Below are 13,695 nucleotides of genomic sequence, written 5' to 3' on the forward strand. Positions count from 1 at the left end.
ACCACGCCCATTTTTCCCCCCTCTCGTAATGAGTGGAGCTAAGAAAGGTGTAAAATGTTTAGTGCTAACAACGCTGCCAAAGATAGAGAGCAGAGAAAGAGTTCCCTCAGTTAACACGGGTGGTCTGGACGCAATTTGTCAACTGAGGACAGGGTGCCCCTGTGCTCTCCAGCCGTGACGTTTTTCTACACACACACACCCGGTACTATTTCCCCCTCCGTATCAGGTTCCCTTATGGCATAACTCCTGCCTTCTTGGAGTATCAAGAAAAAACACGGGAGCCTAAATGTTGAGTTCTGGGATTTCCTTAAAAACCCACAGCAGAGCTATTGCCTTTGGTGCAACTGTGTAGGCTGACTTCCTGCAAGGATTGTGCTCCATGAGCTGCCATTGTCCATCTGCCAGGCCCCTGTTCTCCAGCACAGAGGTATAGACTTTCGCCATCAGTCAACGAACACGGTTGGTTCCTACCAGGGCCTTCTAGTTCCGCACCGTTTAGGGAATGGTGCCTCTCACGCTGTACTGTGAATGGGAGGCGCGAGTGGCGCGGGGTGCTGTGAGGGGAGGGCAGTGGTGTTTCATCGATAAAGGTCGTAATCTCGTCACGGAAGAAGCAAGCGCTGGAGCCAGGCCCAGCTCCCCGAGCCAATCCGGCTTCTAGAAACTGCCGAAGTGTAGTGAACTCATCCTCGGGGGAATGTCGACGGGGATGGTAGTTATGGAACTCTGGAGGCAGATAACTGGAGGGTCCGCCATGTCTGTGTGGAGCAGCCACCCGAATGTCATCAGAGGAGGACCACTTGTGAAGGAAGGAAGGAGTCGAACGATGGGAGGAAAAAATATTGGTTTCGTCGTGAGACATCCTCCGGGAGAGAGGAACCTGAAAGGAAAGTCGGTAGACAAACAGCCGCTGAAGAATATAGATTGTTCTCCATTGACAGAAATGTCCAATAGCTTAAACATTTTGGGAGTCTAAATGAAAGAAAGAAATCTGAACCACTTAACATATCCCTCTCTTCTCTTTATATAACAAGTCCCAGATGGCTCACAGGCAAATGTCATAGGGGATACATGGTAAAGTGTTTAAAGTAATTAAGTTTGAATTGTCTTTAATCAAATGTTAATACTACGAAACTTAAAAGCTTCTCAAGAATTTGTTAATCACTCCAATGCCTTCCCACTAATTGACTAGAATGCCTGATGCAAAAATCAGGTTTACTTTTTCCTGTGCAGTTAGAGTGTTCGGGTATCTCTTTTCTCAGCATGCAAAAGCCATCTCAAGATGGGGAAGATCAGAGAAGGCACCTGTCAGATATATAGTATTTGCTTTGAAATGTCTGGTTATTTGAATTTCCTAATTGTTCTTTGTTTATGTGAGTGTAACAGATAGAGCCCTCTGCTCATAATGTTGTTTTACAAAAAAACGTGCTCCCTTCCTCTTTTCTTTCTTTCTTTCCTTTCTTTCTTTCTTTCTTTCTTTCTCCCTCCCTCCCTCCCATCTCTCTTTCTTTCAAAGTTTTGGACTTAGATAGCTTAGAGCTACGTCGCCTTTGATCCGATCTAAATGTAGTTCATACAATCATCTGCCACAATGTCCTACCTGTCAATGAATACTCCAGCCTCAACCGTAACAATATACAAGCACACAATAAATTCAATATAAACTGCTCAAAACTTGACTGCAGAAAATATGACTTCAGTAACAGAGTGATCAATGCCTGGAATGCACTACCTGACTCTGTGGTTTCTTCCCCAAACCCCAAAAATTTTAACCTTAGACTGTCTACTGTCGACCTCACCCTATTCCTAAGAGGTCTGTAAGGGGCGTGCATAAGCGCACCATTGTGCCTACCATCCCTGTCCTACTGTCCTGTCCTCTCTCTCTCTTTACTATACATGTATTCTTATGTATTTGTAGAAATGGGGAGAAGTACCTTTGTGTACCACCATTCTCTTATACTGTTTTTATTCGAGGGCTTCATTTTGCAATTTGTAGTTGCCAGGAATTTTAGAAAAATCCAGATGGTGGTCCTTCAATGTTTTCCCAGATACATCTTTCCTCAGCATAAAATTCAATTATAAAAGGAAAGCTGTAATAGCCACCATATCCACATTACTCTGGAATATCAATCTTCCAATATGTTCAATAATTAGAGGAGCAGCTCCCCAGTTCAAATCAATACTACATTTTTAAATAGAGTGAATAAAGCTTCTACCATATCTCTCTGCAGTGCTACATCAATCTCCAAATTGTTTTTATCCCACGATGTTCCCTAAACACACAAACATGAATTATTGCATATAGCTCAGCTGCTTGGAGGAAAATTGTGTCATATTCCTTACAAGAGATGTAGGAACAGATGGGAGGGTGTGTGGATTACAGTCTGAATTTTAAAAAAGCTATATATTTAAATGTTCCTCTCCAGATGATTGTGAAAATACATCCATAATTATCACAGAGCAGTTTGGCATCAAACTAGGAATACTCTTTGTTTGGTTAGTTACAAATACCCCCTTAGGAAAACAACTAGCTTAGAAAACAGGTCAACTATGTACATTCATCAAACTAATAGGTTTAAATGCCTCTATATCCCTAGAAATAATAAAGACCCACTTAGCTTTTAATGTGTCTCTAATTATGAAGTAGATTACAAAATAAGAGATGGAATGGACCTCGGAGGTCATCCAGTCCAACCTCCTTTCCATACAGATGGCTATCCATTGTCTTCCTAAAAAGCCTCCAGTAAATTGTAGAATCAAAAGCAGAATCCAGTTTTAGAGTTCAAGATTGATGGTCTATTTTGAAATTCTACTTAGAAAAGAAGATCTTCAGTTCAAATCTGATCAGCCATAACATCTATTAAGTGGACCAGTCTCTCAATCCAATTAACCATATTAGCTTACCGTATTATAAAGAACAAGAGATAAACTTGTCCCCAAATACAAAGGACAGCGAGTTGTTGCTGTACAGTACTTTAAATCTAAGAGAACATGGTTAGGCAACATTGGCATGATATACATGGACTGACTCAGTCTAATAGAAGACCATGTGCATATATTTAGAAGTGTAGTTTATTTTTTATGCATCAGGTTTCTGAGCAAGAGCCGGGGTGGTGCAGCAGGTAGAGTGTTGTATTGCAGGCCACTGAAGCTGACTCTAGATCTATAGGTTAGCGGTTCAAATCTCATCACCGGCTCAAGGTTGACTCAGCCTTCCATTCTTCCGAGGTGGGTAAAATGAGGACCCGGATTGTGGGGCAATACGCTGGCTCTGTTAAAAAGTGCTATTGCTAGCATGTTGTAAGCTGCCCTGAGTCTAAGGAGAAGGGCGGCATAAAAATCGAATAAATAAATAAGTAAGTAAGTAAGTAAGTACGTACGTACAGTGGTACCTCATGATACGAACTTAATTGGTTCCAGGAGGAGGTTCGTAAGGTGAAAAGTTCGTAAGATGAAACAATGTTTCCCATAGGAATCAATGTAAAAGCAAATAATGCGTGCAAATCCTTCAGGAAAATCCCAAACTTTAGAAGGGAGGCGAACAGAGGGCAGGGAGGAGCAGCTAAAGGGGGCGGGTGGAAGAAGCAAGGCTAGGCTAAAGGGTGAGTGGGAAGGAAGAAAGGCAAGGGGGGCGCCCCTCCCTTTTCTTTCTTCAAAAGACACAGTTTCAGTGCCTCTGCAAGCACGCTGTTCTCCTACTTTTTTAAATGCAAACTCTTTCCCCCTCCAAACCACCCCTCCCTTTTCTTTCTTCAAAAGACACCCTTTCAGTGCCTGTGCAAGCACGCTGTTCTCCTACTTTTTAAAATGCAAACTCTTTCCCCCTCCAAGCCGCCCCTCCCTTTTCTTTCTTCAAAAAGGAAAAAAACAGAAACCCCTTCATCCCAGTAGCAGCGGCTTGGGTTCGTAAGGTGAAAATAGTTCGGAAGAAGAGGCTAAAAAATCTTAAACACCGGGTTCGTATCTCGAAAAGTTTGTTAGAAGAGGCGTTCGTAAGATGAGGTACCACTGTACATACATACATACACAATACACAATAGAGCTGTGGTGACACAGTGGTTAGAATACAGTACTGCTCACTCTGCTCTACTCCAGTTCAATTCTGAAGGGCTCAAAGTTGATTCAGACTTCTACCCTTCCAATGTCAGTACAATGAGAACCCAGTTTGTTGGCGGCAATATGGTGACTCTGTAAACCACTTAAAGAGGTAAAACACTGTGAAGCAGTATGTAAATCCTTTTGCTATTGTTATTCTATCCTGTTCTTTTCATGGTGGTGTACAAAGCAATCCCTCTTCCTACTTTGCCCCACAATTGCAATCGTCAAGTAGACTGCGTAGAGACAGTGTTGAGTTCCTGAAAGGACAGGGAGGGGACGTCGTTCTGGCAGCAAAAATGGAGCTGCGTGCACAGCTCCAGCTGACCGGTGGGCGGGCGCACACGCGCATCAGAGTGAGATTTACTTCCAGCACATGCACCGGAACCAAATCTTGTGCAAGAACGTACGCGAGCGTGAGAGTTCGGCAATTTTTGCCTATTTTTTAGTTTAGTTTAGTTTATTAGATTCGTATGCTGCCCCTCTCCGAAGACTCGTGGAAGCAAAAAAACTGCCAAAAATCGCCGAAATCTTGCACTTGCACATGTCCTTGCATGGGATTTGGCTTCCTGTGCATGTCCATGCGCTGGGGTCACAGAGCTCCGTGGGAAACACACCGATAGCGGTGGAAAGCGGAATCCGCCCCTGGGCAGAGACCACTTGTTGAAAAGTCACTTAGAGACTTCCATAGTTGCAGATGGACTAGAATCTGCAGTTCAATATTTTTACTAACAACACTGGCTCTTTATTCGTATGATAGCTGCAACCAATGATCACTCAGAGCTGGCAGCTTACCTGCAAATAATGCACCCTGTCATGGGGCAAAAGCATATGGTGCACCGGCAGCAGCTTAGCATCCCTAGGATCCTGCTTCATGGCTGTAGCACCGTTGGCATTGAATCGCACCTTGCAGATCCTCCCATCTCCATAATCGTCGCCAGGGCCATCTATATAGGAGAAGAGAAAGATAAAAAGGCTCAAAGGTCTCTCCCCTTCCCACCTCAGCCCTCCCCATAGAGAAAGCACACCTCCACACTGGCATGGCAGGGTATCATTTGAAACTCATTGTTTCCCCTCCTTCCTCAATGCTTTTTTATTTACTTTTGTATTTTGTATTTTATAATATTTTATAACTTAATAAAAACTTTTTTAAAAAAGTCAAGGTGATGGTATGTTGTTGGTTTCTAAAAATAATTTACCTACCTAAGGGTTCGAAGACTGTATTGTTCTGTCTTAGTCCTGCACTTCACAGTACAGACCTGCTTTTGTTAGTAGTTTGCAACTAGACACAAGAACAGGTTTTTTCTGAACTCTACTAAACAAATAATTCCCTCAACACTGTCAGACTTTCTACTAAATCTGCACTTCTATTCTACTAGTTTTTCTCATCATTCCTGTCACCCATTTCCTCCCATGTTGACTGTATGACTGTAACTTGTTGCTTATATCCTAAGATTTTTATTAATATGGCTTCTTCATTGCTTATTTGACCCCTATGACAATCATTAAGTGTCATAGCACATGATTCTTGACAAATGTATATTTTATTTTATGTACGCTGAGAGCATATGCACCAAGACAAATTCCTTGTGTGTCCAATCACACTTGGCCAATAAAATTCTATTCTATTCTATTCTATTCTATAAATAGCCCATGATATATCCCAATCTCTTTTTTTTAGTGCTGTGAAAGGTATGCCGTGTATGAAAGAGGTTGCTGAGAAACCTAAGCAATAAGCAAGCTAGATTATGTCCAGTTCTTTTATTTCCTGCTTAAATGGCCATTCTTGGGTAGAACAGTTGCAGGCAATTCTTGTCTCATTTGCTGCAAGTGTGAATTTATTTTTCTACGACGATTACTGCTGCAATCTATTCTACAATTTTAATGGATGTCCACATCCAGCCTAAGAGCTGGTTATGGAAGGGTCAGCATCATTGCTAACATTTAATCAGCACATGCAACTCAGCAGTTTGGGGAAGGATCACGGGATGAAGCTTCAGACAGAGGCATAGGCCTACAATGTCCTAATCTGGTACTGATCTATTAAGAACAGCAGAAATGCAGAGGCAGCATCTCTGCCTCCAGACTTGTAGTAATCTAGTAACTAATATATGGAGTTAAGAGCAAGTGTTTCACAATACACCTGCAAGGTAGATGCTGGGGGAAAAATGAAATAAGAGTTATGCCTTGAATGTGATTAGATTAGAATTTTTCAGATATTTTACCTAATATTAGCTGATGTCATCTGATCAATTGATTTTCTACAATTTGATTTCAGTAACACGTTGTCATATATTTTAATGTTGAGAATGACACAAATGGCAATGTTGTATTTTAAATTCCATCTTGGTACCTGACTATTTATAATGGCAGAAATGGACTGGCCTCCAGGCTTCTAGGAATAAGGGTTTACTTTCTGGACCAGTAATCGCGAACCTATGGCACAGATGGCACGCGTGTCATATCTGCTGGCAGGCGAGCCATTGCCTTTAGCTCAGTTCCAATGTGCATGTGTGTGCTGGCCAGCTGATTTTTGGCTTGCAGAGGCTCTGGGAGTTCATTTTTGGCTTCCAGAGAGTCTCTGGGTGAATGGGGAGGGCGTTTTTACCCTCCCCTGGCTTTAGGGAAGCCTTTGGAGCCTGGGCAGGGTGAAACACGAGCCTACTGGGCCCACCAGAAGTTGGGAAACAGGCCATTTCCGGCCTCCAGAGGGGCTCTGGGGGGCAGGGGAAGCAGTTTTTGCCCTTCTCAGGCATTGAATTATGTGTGTGGGCACTCTTTTGTCACCAGAAGAAAAAAGGTTTGCCATCACTGCTCTAAACCTACTGCCTTCCCTTCCCTGTCCTGGATATGAAAATGACAGGGTTCGATAGGAAATCGATTGTGCATATCATGCTGAAGGGGAGGAGTGTAAAGATTCCAATAACACAAACTGTTAATGATCTGTTAATGTAGCCCTCATCCTTAAAACTAAGGGAAAGTAAGAAACTGTTTTGTTTTCCTCTGTGGAACACATTGCACTTTTAGGAATTATTTAAGATGGCCCTCTGTGAGAATTAACACAGACATCTAAAATATGCAAATTTGCAGCAGATAAAAAGATAGCTGCTCCTCTAATGAATCTCCTGACAGGATACCTAATTCTGGTTGCTGATCTCACACTACACACCTTTGAAGCTTGTGATTATTCCCCCCCCCTCCTCTCCACAGTATGAGACTTCCTCAATGTATGATACAAAGACTGAAGTGGGTAGATTTCTCACCTTCTTCCCCATCATCTTCTGACATTATTGCTACACATTGTTCCCAGACAGTCCGGACATCTGCCCGGTAACGTTCACAAGACCAGATGAATGATGGGAGTAGCAGCGTTTGCACCATGGAGCACCAGAGGACCGCCAGCACCATCCAGGTGGGAGCAGTGTCATAGCGGAGGCTGAAGAAGCTGACCACCTAAAACAAGGGGAGATAAGAGCTGGTGTGAGTAAAATCCCACAGCTGGGCTCCCTGTTCAGGACAGAACCCTCCAGAAAATTTCTCAGGCAGCTAAAACAGGAATGCTATTGGTGTTCTTTTATTTATTTATTTATTTTATTTATTAGATTTGTATGCCGCCCCTCTCCGTAGACTCGGGGCGGCTCACAACACAATAAAACAGTTCATAACAAATCTAATAATTTACAATTTAAAATATTTAAAAAACCCCATTATTAAGCAGACATACACACAAACATACCATACATAAATTGTATAGGCCCGGGGGAGATATCTCAATTCCCCCATGCCTGACGACAAAGGTGGGTTTTGAGGAGTTTACGAAAGGCAAGGAGGGTAGGGGCAGTTCTAATCTCTGGGGGAAGCTGGTTCCAGAGAGTCAGGGCCGCCACAGAGAAGGCTCTTCCCCTGGGGCCCGCCAACCGATATTGTTTAGTTGACGGGACCCGGAGAAGGCCAACTCTGTGGGACCTAATTGGTCGCTGGGATTCGTGCAGCAGAAGGCAGAGAACTGATGGGCTAAACACAGCTAAACATAAACATGTATTGTGGCAAATGCAACCACCCTCAACACACTTTTAAAACCATGGCCTGTTTTCTGCTCCAGCATTACAAGGGAAGGGAAATGCTCACAATACCATATGCAGAAGCTGAAATTGTATGTCTGGGAAATAATTTCAATATGCACTGGCTATTGTCTTGCAGCACATTACAGCATTTTCATTATTAATGCTAATTATTGCTATCATCAAGTAAGCAGCAAGAGCTGATCAAGTGACATCAGTAAAGGGCCAGCATGATTGCCTTATAGAAAAGCCTAACAGCTCAGTTACTCTGGTTACTTTTTCTGCATTCTTTCTTTATGAAAGGAGTCTGCAGTTTTCATTTATTCTGCTGGATTTAATCATGATCTCTATGGAGAAAATACTGTTTACCCCAAAGCATTTAAATACCAATGTGTTGGTTATTGTGAAAATTAAACAATTATGTGTTATTATCTCAATTCAGCCATCCATCTAGTCTGGAGGACAGAAGGAAAAGGGGGGACATGATCGAAACATTTAAATATGTTAAAGGGTTAAATAAGGTTCAGGAGGGAAGTGTTTTTAATAGGAAAGTGAACACAACAACAAGGGGAAACAATCTGAAGTTAGTTGGGGGAAAGATCAAAAGCAACATGAGAAAATATTATTTTACTGAAATAGTAGTAGATCCTTGGGACAAACTTCCAGCAGACATGGTAGATAAATCCACAGTAACTGAATTTAAACATGCCTGGGATAAACATATATCCATCCTAAGATAAAATACAGAAGATAGTATAAGGGCAGACTAGATGGACCATGAGGTCTTTTTCTGCCGTCAGACTTCTATGTTTCTATGTTTCTATCCATTTAGTAACATTTCCTATAAAGTTTGCTGGTATTCTTCTTTAATTATTGGCAGTTCTGTTATGCTGGATGAGAAAAAAAAATCTCTAAATATGAGTTATGAATGAAAAACCAAGAAATAAATTGAAATTGACAATTGCAATATTTTTTTTATTCTTTCCATCCTCTTAAGAAGGAAGACCTTAAATTATTTCCTTTCACTGAAAGGAATTCTGTGCTGTGTTCTTTAAAAGGGATGTGTATTGGCATAAAAAAAAATACAATTCAGGTTTGTCTTGAAATTGTGTGTGTGGGGACACTCCACAGCTGTAAACGATGATCTATCTTTTGACTGTGTGGAATTTTTGAAAAACGACAAGAAGGTGTATTTGAAGATAAATGCAGGGATTTTCTACTATGGCTGAATTTTTAAAAAAAATCAAAGTTGTAAAAACAAAATTATAAAGCACTTATTAAAACATTTAATATAGAATTCAGCCACACCTTAAAGCATTTTAAAGCAAATGATAACTACTGTACATCTATGCAGTCTTCTTAGCAATATAAAAGAAGTGGATTTCTATAGTTTTTTCTGGGTTTTCTTTTAGTTCTCCATCTAACCCACAATCCTGGCATCGCCAGGCATAACCTCTCGCCAAATATTTATCTTCTACCATCTGTCAAGGTTGCCTGAGTGCTGCCACCTGCTCAGATTTGTTTCACATTAGCATTAGGATTTAGAATAGAGGAATTTCATTATTCCTACCGTTAAATAATTGCTGATCTAGCACATGTCAATCAGATGGTCCAGCAATAAATATGAACTTTTATCTAGCCCTGGTTTTTTGGTCATATGTATAGAAATAAATAGCCTCCAAGATTCAAAACATTTTTGTCCAGCAAAATTTGCAATAAGATTATATATCTCAAAAGGGATATATCATGTTTTCCCAAAAATAAGGCCATGTCTTACATTTTTTTGAAACCTGAAATAAAAGCTCAATTGGGCTTAATATCAGGGGATGTCTTATTTGGGGGAAACAGGGTACATATACATACAATGGATTATCAGTGCTTCCCATTAATTAATTAAGATATACTGTACAGCACTGCTGAGAGGAAATCAGAATGGCATTAAAGATATTAAGACAGAACACACACACACCCCCAAGTGTCCCAGAATACAGTGGTACCTCTACCTAAGAACGCCTCTACTTAAGAACTTTTCTAGGTAAGAACCAGGTGTTCAAGATTTTTTTGCCTCTTTTTAAGAACCATTTTCTACTTAAGAACCTGAGCCCGGAATAATTTCTCAGGAAATCTGAGAGCGGCACAAAGGCCTGGTCAGTTTCTTGCCATTCCCCCCTTAATCCTGGCCATTTCCGGCTTTTCTGAGCTGCCATAGGAGTCTTTTGGTGGCGCTTAAGGAGGCTTTGGCAGTCCAGAGTGAACGAAGCATTTTCTTTTCTCTGGGCGCTTGGAGAGGGAATAAACGTCTGCCAGCGCCCAGAGAAAAGAAACACTCCCTTTGCTCTGGGCAGCCCAGAGTGAACAGAGCGTTTTCCTTTCTCTGGACACTTGGAGAGGGAACAAACCACTTCGTTGTGGTGACTCCCTCACGCTGCCTCCCACACACCCTGCGCAAGGTTGCCTCCCAGAACGTCTGAGCGCGGAAAGGCAAAAGGAGGCACTTCGCCCCTGCTGGATCAACTTGGCTTCAGCCAAACTGAGGAGTCACCACAGTGAAGGAAAGGCACCGGTTACAAAGTGAATGAGCAAGAGGAGAGGGGAGCCCTTCAGCATTGGAAGGAAGAGGAAGCAGCTAGCAGCAGCAGCAGCCGCCGCCCGCCTTTCGGTCAAAGGAGTGGGGGTTTCCCCTTATCGCCCGCCTGGGTTTCTCTCTCTGGCGCAGTGTATGGGAGGAAGCCTCACGCCAGGTATATGGGAGGTGCGTGCTCCTCCTTACCGCCTCAGAGTCCCTCTTTTTTTTTTAAGCCTTAAAGTTTTGGATTTTTTTGATTCCCCTCACCTCATCTTCTTCCTTTGGCAGCGATTCTCCTCCTCTTCTTCCTCTTCCTCCCCCCACCCAAATTCCGAGCTTTTATTTCTTTCCTAATGGGTTTGCATACATTATTTGCTTTTACATTGATTCCTATGGGAAAAATTGCTTCTACTTAAGAACACTTCTACTTAAGAACCTGGTCACGGAATGAATTAAGTTCTTAAGTAGAGGTACCACTGTATCTGTATTTCTTTTCTATCCACCTATGACATTTATTTATTTTTATAATGAAAAATAAATTACTATACCCAGAACACAATTTTGATTAGAGCATCCATCCCTGATGCTGGATGACCTGTCTTTCATGGACAAGGCACTTGGGTACCACATGTGGTCCAGAGTCCCCAAAGCATTGAGTGAAATCCCCAGATGTCTCCAGAGATAGCCATCAATTATAATTATTAACAAGACAGAAAAATGTAATATTATTTTATTAATGTACAGAGTTACTCCTGGCATACTCCTCAAAGTCATCCATGTATTATATAGTTGTCCCTGACCCTACTCTCTCTCTCTCACTCTGTATATCTATATCTATACCTATACCTATATCTACCTACCTACACACCCACCCACCCACCCATCCATTCATCCATCCACCCACCCATCCTTCTATCTTAACTGTCCATCTCCCTCATATAGGGGCTCTGGGAGGAATACAATTTTTGCCACGAATGGCTAATTTTAATGAGTTAATGAAAAATGACTTAGATTTGAAATATACTCCAAATGCCTCTTGTTATCATTCTATTTCAGAATGTCAAATGTCTTTATTTCAGGAAATTTCTTTGCACATGCAAAGTGGGGAAAACTGCTTTGTTAAAGTGATTTTGGTTGTGTCACTCCTAACAGAAATTAAGGATTCATAACATGATTTATGCCTTCTAGAGACTCTCCAAAACAACAGGTCAAAAATAGGAAGGGATATTGACCTATCCTAAAGTTGACCTATCCAGATTCCTAAGAGGTCAGTAAGGGGCGAGTACAAGTGCACTAGAGTGCCTTCCGTCCCCTGTCCTATTGCTCTCCTATATCTCCTATACCTTTCTTCTATTCCTATATCTCTTCTTCTATTCTTTCATTGATATGTTCTATTACTACATCTTCTTTTCTACTATTTCTTAGATATATTTTACTATGAGTATCTCCTCTATAACCTTCATCATGTATTTTACTATGTGTATATAGATATATACCCACTAAAACCCTCATTGTGTATTGGACAAAATAAATAAATAAAAATAAATAATTTCTTACCAAAATGGGTACACCAGTCAGCGTGTCATACAGGAAAACAATTGCACTGATGAGATTGGTCATCTGCATGGAGGTCTTAGCAGATTCAGATCCATCCAGTGATGATCTTCTTTTGCCTCTGACATCCTCTACTACAATGGCCGGCACATTGAAAGTGTTGTGAACTGAAGAAGGGCAAGAAGAGGCATCTTCTGTTCTTTGGTGATGGCATCTCTGATGCCTTTGGTGTGCCCATAAGGTCTGGTAGAAAGTAATCCCCACGCACACCAAGCCCATGACAATTCCTCCGAGAAGAAGCAAGCTGAAGCACACACCAAAGCCCAGGCCAATCTTACTGACAATAAACTGGCAGCCGCTGGCATAATAGCGCTGCCCATTGTTGTGCCAGCCAATGGATGGCAAGGTAGAAAGGATGAAGGAGACCATCCAGATGCCCATCACCGCATGCAGAGCCTGCTTCTTAGCATTGCTCAGCCGGTAGTTGACTGGCCATCTTACCATCCACATACGGTGATAAGATAAAGAGGCGACGGTGAAGCAGGTGGCCAGTGCCAATGTGTAATAGGTAGAGACAAAGACCTTGCAAATGCTTTCGTTCCAATCATAGTCAGAGGATTCACGTCGCAGCTGCACCACGGCGTAGGTTGTAAGTGGCACAGCAGCCATCAGGATGTGTGTCCCAGCCAGGAAGCAGAGCAGGAGCTCCAGAGGCTTGTGCTTCTGTTGCTTTGCTGTGATGCTCAAGATTATCCAGGAGTTGGCTAACAGCGCAAGAAGCCCACAAGCCAGCCACCAAAGCGAGTTCACGTGCAGAGTAGCTTTGGATAGTTCCTCCATGGAGCTGCTGTCGCCTCCACGATTCATTGTGCAGCCTCCTTCCCGGGATATGAATCCACACAGAAGAGAGAACCCAGTGATTACTTCCGTAGCTATCTCCTAAACAGGAGGGGGATGCAGAAAAAAAGTCTAGCTATTGCCATGAGGTGCATACAATTTCTTTCTTCACTCCTTGTTCTTTTCACCTACACCCCTCACACTTTTTTTTTAATTACTGTACGTTTTTCTGATCCATAGGTTTCTATGACATGGTTCTGACCCATCTCTTTTTTATTATTATTATTGTTATTATTATTATTATTATTATTATTATTATTATTATTATTATTATTTTCTCTTTCTTTTTTTAAAGAAAAATGTTTTTATTCTAGAAGAAATGATTTGTATAGAGCAAAAACTAGGCCATGACAACATGAAACTGAATTGCTCTTATTTGTTGTGAAGACACTGCTTTGTTTTCAAGGAAAGTTAACATCTTCAGTGAGTGGTAGGATTCCTATATATTCTTAAAAGGGAAGAACCACTATTCCTGAACAGCTTCTATATAAAAATACTAACTTATGTCTCTCCCACATGATT

The 13,695-nt window shown here is 41.7% G+C and overlaps 1 protein-coding gene across 1 annotated transcript; it reads right to left on the bottom strand.

Moving 5' to 3' along the window:
• Positions 1-307: 307 nt before the first annotated feature.
• On the bottom strand, positions 308-13,143 carry GPR162 (G protein-coupled receptor 162). The gene is made up of 4 exons (XM_070742020.1): positions 12,280-13,143; positions 7,359-7,548; positions 4,891-5,042; positions 308-880 (listed from the first exon to the last, which is right to left on the bottom strand). The coding sequence occupies exons 1-4, from the start codon at positions 13,141-13,143 to the stop codon at positions 308-310; spliced, it is 1,779 nt and encodes a 592-aa protein (XP_070598121.1).
• Positions 13,144-13,695: the final 552 nt, after the last annotated feature.

This window comes from Erythrolamprus reginae, chromosome 2, assembly GCF_031021105.1.
Source record: "Erythrolamprus reginae isolate rEryReg1 chromosome 2, rEryReg1.hap1, whole genome shotgun sequence".
NCBI classification, from domain to species: domain Eukaryota; kingdom Metazoa; phylum Chordata; class Lepidosauria; order Squamata; family Dipsadidae; genus Erythrolamprus; species Erythrolamprus reginae.

What these genes read in the sequence shown, in the direction of transcription:
- GPR162 (XM_070742020.1), bottom strand. Translation starts at nt 13,143, where the DNA reads ATGAATCGTGGAGGCGACAGCAGCTCCATGGAGGAACTATCCAAAGCT. An exon ending in AGAAGATGATGGGGAAGAAG is followed by an intron (nt 5,043 to 7,358) that starts GTGAGAAATCTA and finishes TCTCCTATATAG; the next exon opens with ATGGCCCTGGCGACGATTAT. An exon ending in ACAGGGTGCATTATTTGCAG is followed by an intron (nt 881 to 4,890) that starts GTAAGCTGCCAG and finishes CTTTCCTTTCAG; the next exon opens with GTTCCTCTCTCCCGGAGGAT.